General features: G+C 44.5%; 1 protein-coding gene across 1 annotated transcript; it reads right to left on the bottom strand.

The window, feature by feature from the left end:
- Positions 1 to 259: 259 nt before the first annotated feature.
- Positions 260 to 10,203, bottom strand: g6fl (g6f-like). The gene is made up of 11 exons (XM_076154593.1): positions 10,028 to 10,203; positions 9,355 to 9,693; positions 8,705 to 8,971; positions 8,351 to 8,389; positions 7,647 to 7,982; positions 5,581 to 5,838; positions 2,516 to 2,782; positions 2,205 to 2,275; positions 2,006 to 2,032; positions 1,619 to 1,665; positions 260 to 1,318 (listed from the first exon to the last, which is right to left on the bottom strand). The coding sequence occupies exons 1-11, from the start codon at positions 10,104 to 10,106 to the stop codon at positions 1,300 to 1,302; spliced, it is 1,749 nt and encodes a 582-aa protein (XP_076010708.1). The 5' UTR covers positions 10,107 to 10,203; the 3' UTR covers positions 260 to 1,299.
- Positions 10,204 to 12,929: the final 2,726 nt, after the last annotated feature.

The following is a 12,929-nucleotide window of genomic DNA, read 5'->3' as shown; positions in this document are numbered from 1 at the left end:
TTTTGTGGCAAATTATTCACAAGGAAAATCAATTGCATGTTCTTATGAACTGAGCCAAGGTTAAGACACACAAAGGAACTCAATTTGAATACAGATTATTAGATGGTGGTGATTCTGTGATTTTTCCTTTGTGTTGGTGGATGTTCTGCTTGGAGGTGCTACTTGAGAGAGGAGATGAAAGTGCAACAAATCACAGTACACTCCGAATCACTTGAATTATTATTTATGCAGCCGCAAGACAGTTTATTCATAGGTTGCTTAATAACATTGGCCGGCCCGCTCCAGATACTATCTAAACGGTTAGGGTGGATCCACATAAAATACAGTATAAACAGAAGAGAGGATATGAACACTTTAATGTGAGGGCTTCAATCATGACATGGAATACTTTCATTTTAAGGGGGACACCCAGGACCAGATGTTTGTTCCCCCCACCCCCCCTGCATTTTGAACACTGCTGTCCTACATCCCTCTGGTGCAGGGAGGGGACAGCCCGAGCAAATGCTGCAGGTCTCCTTCTCCTTAGTCATGCCCACAGCTCGTTCTGGAGGCTCCCAAGGCGTTACCAAGCCAGAAAGGATGTATAATTCCTCAACATCTTCTGGGTCTGCCCTGTGATCTCCCCCCAGGTTAGACATGACCACCAGGGAGGCTTTCTGGGAGCAGGGATCAGATCCTTTCCACAAGAAAAAGCAGCAATTCTACTCGTGCTGTTGCCTTTCCCTATTGGCGTGTCCACACACTCTATCTCATTTTGGTTGCTTATATCTATGATTTTTTTTTCAGTAATGACAAAACCTGTAGCCAGATGTGAGAGTTGGAACATAGATTGGCTGTTCAAACGGATGCTTCGTCTTCATGCTCGGCTCTCTTTTTGCATTCCAGAAATCCTGTACAGCGCCTGCATCACAGCAAGATGGTCTGAATTCAGTTTTAATAAAGTGCTTTATCCCAATTGAAAGGAATAAAAGTCTCACGTGGAAACAATGCATTTTCTGTCTATTTATTCATATATTTCTTTATTTGGGCAAACGCAGATACAGCACAAGAGGACAATCTGATTAATTGAATGTACAGTCTTCAAATGTGACTTTCAAGCAGAGCAGTAGTACTTCTGTATGGTTATAAGAACTGAGAATGTACTGTAACATGTGATTCAAACAAAAGAAAAATCTGACACTTTGTCCCTGAAGCATTGAAGTTCCAATAGTGGCATATAGTTACTTATAGAGGCCTTCTGCCACAGCTGGGGACTGAGTGGATGTGACAGCTGGATGAGGATGAGACGCGGGTAGGTGATCAACTCTGACACTCAAATCTGAAAATCCAACAGAAAGACAACTTCACACAAAAATCTCCAGTCCCCAAGTCTCATTTATTTTCCCTTAAACACACACACAGATGTATCGCCACGGCGCCAACAACACACAGGCGAAGCACTGTCAAGGTGATGTTATTCCAACGCGTCAGGGTGGCGTTTAGACCAGCACAGTCGGTGAATGTGAGAAGAGTGTGAGAGGCAGATGAGTGACACGCAGGCCGGTTCACACACATATACATCATCCTCACACATACACACGTGCTATTCAAATCAGGAGATGCAAGGCTGTTTGCTTACCGCTCCAGTTCTTTATAGACGTCGTTCTCTTCCATTGGCTTCAAATCCTGGCATGAAGAATGAAGTTGGACAATGAGGAGGAGGATAAAAAGACTGATCCATGGGGCTGAGGCCTGATTTATGTCTCTGTAGTGTGTAATAAGATGGATTTGCTAATACAACTAATGTAAGGGTGACACTTGATAAGCAATGGGTTTATCTGAGAGATGGCTGACAGATTTGAGGGGGAGAGGACCGGGAGTATGAGGGAAGATATTTGCTGACAGCTTAGGGAGAGCAATGAAAGAGCCTGTATGCATTGGTGGGTGCGTGTGTGTGTCACAGATCCTAACACACTCATACTCTACAGTACTGTGTGTATACACAGGGGGAAACACAATAACTCACCATGTAGACTGAACCCTGGGGAGGAGCCTGTTGTTATGGGAGGAGAGAAAAAAACAACAAGTTTAATGAACAACAAGCGACAAAGAAGGAAAGCACAAAAAGTGCATTAGAGAAAAACACAGAGGGGGAAAGCAGGAAGAGAAATCACAAAGAATGAGAGAGAGAGTGTAAAGTGAGAATGTCTGAATTCATCACTTACATGTCTGATATCCTCAGGATTCTCATAGATGTTCTCTCCACCCGAGTGCATAGACTGAGACTGTTCCATACCTGCACTCTCTCACACACACACCCACACACACACACACACACACACACACACACACACACACACACACACACACACACAGAGAGGGTGAGCACGGGGGCGGGGGTTGGAGGGCTGTGGCAGATTCATTACAACAGCCCCAGAGGATGTCACGGCCCAGATCACTCACTTGCAGCCGACAGGGGCCAAAGATGGACGGAACACAAAGAACTGTCTCAAAAATAAAATGCCGGAAGACTCACCGCGATCAGAAATGTGTTTCTGTCTCCATAGCAACACACCGACAGCCGTGGCAACCAGGGGCACCAGGAGTAATAAAGCAGAGAGGGAAGGGAGCAGGGAGGTGGAGGAAGGGAGCATGGAGTGGGTGGGAGGGAGCGGGGAGGGAGTAGAAGGGAGCAGGGAGGGGGTGGAAGGGAGCGGGGAGGGGGTGGAAGGGAGCGGGGGGGTGGGAGGGAGCGGGGAGAGGGTGGAAGGGAGCAGGGAGGGGGTGGTGTCACCGACACTCTCTACAAATGGAAAAAAGTGAGACGGAGAAGGAGAAAGGGCTGATTATTTCCAAAAAAGAGTATAAATTTGAACTCATAGAGGTGAGTGCATGGATGAACGACAGGCAGACTCCACTTGCTTTCCTGTTACGCCCGTTGGCAACCTCGCTTCTACATAAAAATGTCAATTTCTAAGATTTTGCACTAAAGATTTCTTCAACGTCTTACACACATTTGCATCATGCTGCTGTCATCCACAGAAAAAAAGAGTGAGGAAGCCCAGACGCGGTTAGACAGCATAAATAGTGTACAACAGCTCAGGAGATATTGATCAGACAAACCCTCAGTATGGACAGGAAATGCTATTGGCTTCCGATGGGGATGAGAAGACGTAAAACACCAGAAAGCGCTTAGCCAACAAACAGCTCAGATCAAAGCAGTAAAAGCCGACTTCGTTTTTACAGCAAAATTATCCTTTTTTGTGAGTTTTAGAAAATCTAAATGGGTCACGATCTCATTATTTCATATTTAATCCGAATGGACATTTGAGACGAGAAAGCCACTAGGAGTCTGACGTTTCTTCACTGACTGACCCGAGAAACCAATCGCCTCTGGGTAAACACGCAAACACCACAGAGTAAACCGAGGTCTTTCAACAGGACCAGTCAGTGCAGCAAAGGGAGACACACACAGACACACACACGTACACAGAGAGAGCCTGGACATGATTAGTACACACATTACATAAGCAAACCATTAGCTCACTGTAGTACTAGTAAAATGTTTTAGGCGACGAGCAGCGCACACATCACACTTGTCAGGATTGTTTGCATAATGAGGATGACATCAGTCATGCAAAACTCAGCCACAGGGCAACAGGCAAAGCAGGTGGGAGGTGCTGATTTCCACAGAGGCTGGTGTAATTTAGTGTACCTGAACAAGAGTTCTACTGCTGCCTGTTGACTGCACGCTGCGTACAAAGCAATCAGATCAGTCACACACCTTTGGATGAAAGGAGAACGCTAATGAATGAATAATTGGTTCATCCACTAAATAAACGACTAAATAGGCGTATAAAATAGACTACGATGTCATTATTTGTACACAATTTTGTAAGCTGTCATTATCTGGCATATGAGGTTACGGTGTCACGCCTTTTAGCCGACATCAAAATGAGTCATTACGCTGCGTGAGATGTAACTGGTTAGTGTGTGTGTGTGGGGGTGGGTGTGTTTGAGTTTATGTGTGTGTGGAGGTTATTAATGGGATAGTGTAGTAAGAGATGACCTGTACCGTTCCCCATGCAAGCTTTAACGCATGAATTATGATAATCGAGTGCAGTGAAGTGAGGCATAAATGCCCCCACTCTCCCTCCCCTCCGTCTCTCCTTTCATTCTCGCCCTGTCTCTTTCTCTGCACCTCTCCCCCCCTCCTCCCCTCCCTATCTCACCTTTTTTCCTTTCCTCTATTTGCACTTCCTTCCTTCCTCGTCTATTTCCTCTCAAATGAAGTTGGGAGTGATTTATATCAGTGTGATTGTAGAGGAGGGTGGCTGATTGAAAGCAGCCCAAAGAGCTGCCTGAATGCATTGCAAATTATGGGCCAACTGCATATGGTAAATGATTGCAGAACATCCTGACATTTAAAGTATTTTTGTGCACCAGAGAACAGAGCCATTCCTCCAAATTTGTGTATCGCGAACTGTGCCACCTGTGAAAGAAAGTGTATTATGCTGTGTTGTTTCAATACATACAACCTGTAGTATTGTAATGGGTGCATTCATTACATGAGATATACAAACATTTGTTTTTATTTCAAGTGATTTCAGAAGCATCAAAGTGCCTCATTACCCAGCACAGCGACTGCTAAACCTCAAACTGTCACATCTTATTATCATATTACTCATTATAAACCAAACATCTCTCCTCATTCTTGTGCTTTTGCAGTTTTTCAGCAACAAAAGACCTTTCAACCATGTAAATGTAGGTCATCCAAAACTCGGCTCAGCTTATTTGAACAATGCACAAAATGTCTCTCACTACACTTTCTTCCCATCTAGTCTTTCCAATCAGACAAAAACCCTTCTGCCTCCGCCTGTTTCCCCCATGTTTCCACCGTCTCTATTTTCTGTGAGTCCATTACTCTTTTACCAGTAACATCAGTGTGCATCATGATGAGCTCTGGGCCGCTCGGTTCAAGTGATGTATTGGGATATAGGGAGTGAACTCCTCTCTGCTAAGAGATCCATTCACCTGTCACATCCTCCTGTGCTCCCCCACAGCCACCAATACTATAAAACCTGAATAATTTACTTTTTTGAAGAGGTGTTCTGCTCTTAGATCATCCAGGTGTGTGTGATAAGAAAAGAATACACGCTTCCTATTCTATATCTAACGGACAAAGAAAAGTACGGTGTTTTCTTTGTTAATTAAACCTTTAACTTGGAGAAATGAACCAAGTTATTCCACTGGAAATTATCTTTCAATCACAGCTGTCTGTCCCGGAGTATTCCTGACCTATGACCCCTATAACTACATGAGAAAAATATAACATATGGTATCTGTCAGGAGCTTGTCTTTATCTCTGTATTCCTGTCTGGGAACCGAGTGGAAGCAGGCCTGACTAGAAGTTGGCGTGAATTCACAGTAAAATGCTTCACAGAGCACATATCCAAGAGAATCATCATCACATTCATGGTTCATTATCTCCATGGAGTTGACAGGATGTCTGCTAGGATGCCCGTGTTAGTGACAGAGTAATGATAAAGAAAATCGAGAAAACACATCCACTCTTTGTGTCTACCATCCGCTCCATCTCACCTTCAGGGGGCAGTGTGACTGTGTATGTGCCGCTGACGGTCTTCCAGTTCTCAAGCTGCATGGTGCAGGTGTAGTCACCAGCCAGGTCAGGGGTGATGGGTAAGGGCACCACCATAGTGTGGATGCCGTCTGTGGTGGTGTCGTCAACCGACCGACGACTGACATCATTCTGGTGAGTCCAAACAACCCCTCGGACCTGAGAAAGCTCTGAGTACTCGCACAGCAGCTCCAGCTTTGATGCCAATCGTTTGCCTTTAACTGGAAATGTTATGGGGAGCAACGAGCGTTAGAAAGATGGAACAAAGGAAGAGGAGGCAGAAGGGAAGATACACAAAGAGAGCGAGAGCGAGAGAGAGATAAATAGGCAGGGGGGAGGGAGGAGGATGCAAAAGTGAGTTAAAGGGTAACGTGTGAATACAGAAAAGGCCAAGGACAGATAAGGCGTAAAGAGGAGAGTGAACGATATGAAAAACAAGGAACAATTCAGAGAGGGGTCAAAATAATATATATTCATTAAGGTGATTGGCTTCTAATGCGTTGGTTGACTGTGACTGAAGCTTAGTGTCTCATCAAAATGAAATGAGAATCCATCTGGGTGTAATCAAGCCCCACAGACCCACCGACACACACACACTCACACGCACACAGACGTTTCAACCTTGATTAGAGTGATCAGTGTGGGCCTCCGACAGCCTTGGTGGGAGGGCTGCAGGTATAATCATACATAATGATACTTATAATGAGGTGGGGTAAAAATATATGCCTCACATGACTGCTGTGGGGGTGTTTGTGTGTGTGTGTGTGTGTGTGTGTGTGTGTGTGTGTGTGTGTGTGTGTGTGTGTGTGTGTGTGTGTGTGTGTGTGTGTGTGTGTGTGTGTGTGTGTGTGTGCGAGTGTACGCACATGCAGGGATGCAGATGTGTGACGCAGGGTGAAAGTGATGGATTGGCTGGTCATGTCTGGGCAGCTGTGATGGATGCCAGCGTGACTGCGATTAGTAAAGCCTTTCGAGGCCGCAGAGACGGGGGCATTGTGTGCCAGAGCCTTTTCTGTGTGTTTCTGTTGATTCTATGAAATGTTGGATATGTATGTAACTACCACCATGTCGAGATTCCATCAAAATCGTACAAATCGATTGTCTTTAAGTCCACTTTGTCCACTTTAAGTTGTGCATAGCTACTTTTAGTTGGAGTATCTTATCCATATTTAAACTAATTTGATTTTCTTGGACAGCAAAAGTCAACAATAACCAAAGAAATGCAGTAACTTTGGTGCCAGACTGAAGCCTTGTCCCATTTCCTGCTTGTCAAGTCAACACCCTGTATGCCAGGAAATTGAGCTCTCAGTCAGAATATACACACAAAACCAAGGCTCAAAATGGTGACAGTGAAACATAAATTGTTGTTTTCAGAACTACTTTGGAGTAAATATGATGACTGGACTTGTTAATTAGAGCAGCACAATAATGCACTCTACAATGAGACGCGACTCATTTACCAATCAGAGTATGACATTCGTCTTGCTTGACCGTCGTCCGCAGTGAAGTTAGACTGTGAACACACCATCAATATTGGAGCCGATGGGAATTTAGCGTGTGTTGCTCAAGGACACATCAGCTGGGTAAATTCTTGCCAACATGTAGCATCTGTAGCTTGACAGATGGTTCCTCTAGGTTAAAGAAAAATCTCCACCATCTGCCCTGTGCATATTTTGCAATCGTCACGTTCAACCTGCATAAACTAAATGAGTGGTGAAAGTATTTATCACAACGTTCTTGTGTAAGAAATCATAGGAAAGTACTTTGTCCATCTGCGAGTGGACAATATAATGCGGTCAAGGTGAGGGGTTCAACTTCCATTAGAGCACTTTCTGGAAAGTGCTGTGTATTCACAGTACTTTGCATAATGGCGTCCACTAAATGTCATCTTATATAACCTGTACCCCTGATTTGAAAGGTTATCATAACACTGACACCACCTGTCTCATATAAAGCCATTCCCTCCCTTTGGTTTATTCATTCACCTCCTCCTCCTTCTCCCTCTCCTCTTCCTGACCCTGATCTTTACCTTTCAGCACGCTGAGCAGGATCCTCTGACTGAAGGCATTGTCATTCAGGAAAACGTTACAAATATAAAGTCCCCCAGCTTTGATCCCGCCGGTGAGTATAAAGGAGAAGCTCCCGGCCTGGGCGTTGTAGGGTGAGCCGGCCAACTGGAGCCTCTTGATGCTTATCTCGGGCGCAACGGTGGTATTCCTCCAGCGGTCATACCGATACGCCTCCTTCATATCATGGATCCTGGTGTCTGGAGGTTGCCAGTACAGCTGCACGTAGTCACCCTGGACTGCAGGGCACAGCAGGGTGAAGGGTTTTTGAGCAAGGTTGGCAGTTTTGATCTCAGTATCTGAGGGCCAGGACGCATTATGAAGCAAAAATGGGAGACAAGGGAGAGAGAAAAACAGAATAATGTTAGCATGAGCGAGACAGACAGAGCAGAGACCGATATGAAGATGTAGGTAACAGGAGGAAGCATTTGGGAGGGAATCAAAAAGAAATAAAACGGTAGAGAATGAAGGGTGAGATATAGACAGAAAGTGTAGACAGAATAGTAAACAGAAGGGACTGGAGATAGCAGAGAATGCCTAACAACAATAGGGATTACGAGTTCTTACACCGTACACCCAGAGTTACTCCTTCAGTCAGTCTTGCAATCTGCTCAGCCTGATTACCAAGCTGCTGACACAACGCTTTCCCTCCGCTTGTGTTACTCACCATATATTGGTGTTTTGGTGGAGGAGGCCACCGTGTTAACTGTGGAGAGAGGCAAGGAATGAGAAAACAAAAAGAAAATAATGAATAAAACATAACTGTAGCAACTAAAACATTCGCAGGAGGACTGGCTGGATTTGAGTTCAGATCTGCAGTACACTTCAGAGTCTGGAAACTGGTCTATAAAAGTAAATACTTTGAAGAGCTGGAGCTACACGGTGCTTAAATAAATAATGCTGCTGCTGCTGCTGCTGCTGAGCGTTTGGCACTGATGCCCACTCACTCTCAACAAAAGCAACAAGAAATGTATTCTATTCCACAACACATGTACTGTCATCTTCATACACCCCATCTCACCGTCAACAGTCACCTCCACATTAAAGGCAAAAAATCTGCGGGCGCTGTTCCCCAGAGGTTGAACCATGCAGGTGTAGGCCCCCGTGTCACTGATCTCGACGTATGGCAGTTTGGCCACCGTGCCCGTGTTCCTCAGTCTTTGCGATTTCATGGCGATGCCGCCCGGTGTGCTCCAGGTAACCTTTTTCATGGTGGAATCAGGATTAACACTGGCAATCAGACGCAGGGTGCTGTGCTGAGGAATGGGTGAAGGAGGGATGATGGTGACTGGAGATGAGGAAATATGAAATTAGCTGTGGCTTTGGCGAAGATGTGTACGTTGTTGGTTCTGATTCAACCAATCAATCACTTGATCAGGCAAATACACAGAATCAGACATACTTACATGCAATATTTCATACAGGAGATTTATATTAAGAAGCCTCATATTCTGATTTAAACATAGAAAATCAACAACTTAGAGACATAAGTGAGACATGGGTGTGTGTAGATGAAGTAGATTAATGCATTGCAGTGAAAGGGAAAGAAGGTAACTATTTACTGCCTCCAAGCTTATTCACTTCACTAAAAATAGAGCTGTAATTTCCGTGTTGAACCTCTGTTTGTGTGGTAAGAAGTCATATGGGTTTCTATGCTGGAGTCTCAGATACCTGTAAGAACAGCTAACAGGACAGTCTTCTCCCACACTTTCCTCTCTTGCCACTTTATCAAGCACGAGTAAAGACCTCCGTCCTTCATTTTAGGAACAAAGAACAGCGAGAACACCCCTGTGTTTTGAAAGTCAGGGTCAGTGAGCCGCATGGATGCCTTTGAGGAGCCACCGGAGAACTTCTCCCTTTCACTGGCAGAGAGGACCAGTTTCCATTGATCCGCACCAAGTGATTTCATCTTCCAGTTAATGGCTATGGCACCTCTCAACGCGGTATTGTTGCAGACCAAGGTGGTGGGTGAGCCCACTTTTGTAACCACCACATCATCCCAGTCTCTTTCTGGAGGAGAGAGGGAGACGAAGGAATTTTCAACACGATTAAAGGTGACAGCTGCTGGGAAAAGCTCAGTGAATAGCTCACTGACACAAAGACAAATAAAATCACAGGATGTGTTTTATCCTTTTGGCTCGTTCCAAATGTCTCAATCTGACTCTATGGGGAGGAATGAAATGTCTTCATGCATGATCCACTATTTACCTTCAAGGAAAACAGGACTGATATGACTCATTCACTTACAATGCTCCAGGCAGACTGGCAGTATAATGTTTCTTACAAGCGTGAGCACTTTCAAGTACATTGATGGTCTTCTCTAAATATAGAATGCTTCTCATACCTGTGAAAGACAAGCTGAAGTGGGAGAAAAGCACCACGGAGGAAGAAACCAGAATAACGGTGAGAAATGCAAACTCCATGACACATTTGCTGCAAAAAAAAAGGAGAAACTCCCAGAGCGCCAACCTTCTCTCCAGCACTATGACCTTACTAAGAATCCTTCAGAATACCAAGTAGTGATCCTTTTCCTGCAATATTACTGGAATCTATGACTGACATGTTAAAAGCCTCGCTGTGCATGTTTCTATCTAACAGGATGTGACACGAGCAACACTGGGATGATCAACAGGAAAGGACTGTCGCTATCACACTTGTGTTTGTGTGCGTGTGTGAGGCTGATAAACTGCATAAAATGACAAATGTAACACAAATGTAAGCCTGGAATGATATCATGGGACTGCTACCATTCCTCTGAGCAGACAGGTGTAATGCTTCTTCCTCTATTATTGTGTTTGACAAGATGAATGTGCATGCACAATCTAGGCTGTACTCTTGGACGTTTCACGATGTGTGTGTGTGAAACAGAGAAAAAGATAAGAATAGAAGAACAAGCAAGAGATTGAGGGAGATGAAAAAGTGAGAAATACAGAGTTTGGGTTAGTAAGGGAGCACAGCAACCCAGAGGCTACATGTCTTTACGTCCCATAAATGTCTTTAATTAAGCTAAAGGTATTATCAGCTCCTCTGAGCACTATTACAGATTTTTCTATAATTACCACTGGGTGAAAGGGGGCGTTGAGGAGAGAGAGAGAGAGAGAGAGAGAGAGAGAGAGAGAGAGAGAGAGAGAGAGAGAGAATGCAGAACTGTGTTGTGGGTGTCTAATGACAGGGAAGGAGAAGAGGGAGAAAAACTGAAAGTGGCAAGAGGGAGAAATGTAGAAGCAGACATGTTAAGATAGAATGAGACAAACGGAGAGGAACAGAGTTATAAAGTGTTGCACATGAACAGAGAAAGAGTGAGTTCAAAGACGCCTGTGGCTGCTGACACAGAGTGCAGCAGTGCTGAGCCCCTGGCCCCTCCTCTACGGGTAAATAATCACCATAAGCCTCGGCTCGGCCTAATGAATCCACTGCCAATGAGCTAATATCAGTTAACTATGTGCTTCATTATCAGTGCCACCGACCCCCAGAGAGCACAAGGACAGAATGAATAGCAGCAAGGAGTGAAGGACGAGTGGACAAAGGGAAACGGAGGGACGCAGGAACAAGGAGAGACGGGGAAATGAGGAAGCAGAGGCAAATGAAGGGTAGACAGGAGGTGTCGGGAGTGTGAGGTGAGGTAATAAAAGGTGAGGTAAAGCTGCTTATCGCTGGAGCTCAGTGTGAAAGTTGTCATATTTTGCAGAAAGAAAGAGTGTTGAGAAATGCATCAGAACATTTTCCCCCATTTCGGGAGAAATCTAAGGTATCATAAGTATATCCAAGGCTGCCTCTCACCCAATGAATGCTGGGAAACAACCCTGAATATGTATGTTTAGAGAGCACGGATGGATATGTCAACGCTAAACACTACTGAAACCTAACTGCTTAGAACTCACTCCCTCCACAGTCGTCAACTTAAGATGAAACAAATACTTACCAGTACTAACAGTCATGCATAAAAAGCCAAAAGAAAATATTTCAGTTACAAGTTTGTTTTTGTGGCGTGCAGAATATTTAAAGGCCTCTGACCTTTACCATTTAAATCTGCACCTCAAAGATAGTCTTAAGAGAGGCGTTGACACCGGCAGGGGGATTTGGGAACGGATTAGAGTGGAAAGAGCGGTGCGGTTTAAAACAAGGGAGTTGTGGAGATGTAATTACATTGGCTGTAAAACACTGAGGCATAGGGATTAGGCATAAAGCAGATAATGCGTTTGCCATGCCACACTGCTTCAGAGGGAAATAGGACAGAATGAATGAAGTTACTCTCCTCTCAAAGAGCCGACTAGAGTCTGGGAATAAATAAAGAGGAGAAGCCGCATCTACTTTATTGGATTTTCGCTGACTGCCGGAAAAATTTGTATTCATTCATTCATTCAATAATCGCTGTTTATTGATTCTGACATCTGCAGTGCCGGAAGGAGCTGAAATCAAGCCTGTGCCCAGTTTAACCAGCAGAGGGCGCTAGATTCATCTATTTCCACGTACCTCCTAATTAAACAACTGCCACTTCTAAAACATTGTGCATGAACGATATTGTGATTAATCCCGTTAATACAGACGCTTTGGCTCCAACATCATTGGCAAAGACACAAAAGAAAGTACTTTTTAATTATCGGCACTTATTCGCTTTAGGCACTGAATGCAAATTGACCAAGTGCGAGAATTTGAGAATGAATTTATTCTTTCGATAATATGCTGCACATGTGTTTGTACGTATTATTGATACACACAGTTACACTTAGTAAATAATTAGGGTTATTCGTGCGCGACAAAATTATTCATCGTTATCATTTCCGGCGCACTTTACACGCTCTGTGGGTGCAGAAGTTATATATAATAATTTAATGAAAATGCTCAGGGCGAGTTCAACAAGTAGTTCCATGAGCGGCTGCCTCCCCCCGCTGCTCTATCACTGGTCCTAATTGGTTTTTGGAAAGCCGGACTGTGTCACTGCCTGATGACATCACCACTCACACACACACACATACACACACGCGCGCGCACACACACACAGTTGGACCGCCAGAGCTTTCAGACTAGAGAGACGAGTTGCTAGAGCGCAGAGAGCAACACTTCATTAGATCCAGAGCGCCAGCTGGAGGAGATATTCACCTGTGCGCCGCCAGGACGAATCCAGAGGGGATTTCATTAATTTGAGTTTTTATTGAACGCTTTTTATATTTAAACAAGAATCCCAGCCCCCCGTCGGATTCCAGCGTTTGTCCTGTAAGCCTGATAAGTTTTGATGCAGTGAGAGA

The sequence above is a fragment of the Genypterus blacodes genome, unplaced genomic scaffold, assembly GCF_046128005.1.
Source record: "Genypterus blacodes isolate CSIRO-AG114 ecotype Tasmania unplaced genomic scaffold, CSIRO-AGI_Gbla_v1 ptg000063l_1, whole genome shotgun sequence".
In the NCBI taxonomy this organism is placed as follows: domain Eukaryota; kingdom Metazoa; phylum Chordata; class Actinopteri; order Ophidiiformes; family Ophidiidae; genus Genypterus; species Genypterus blacodes.
This window is presented reverse-complemented; position numbering and strand designations above follow the sequence as displayed.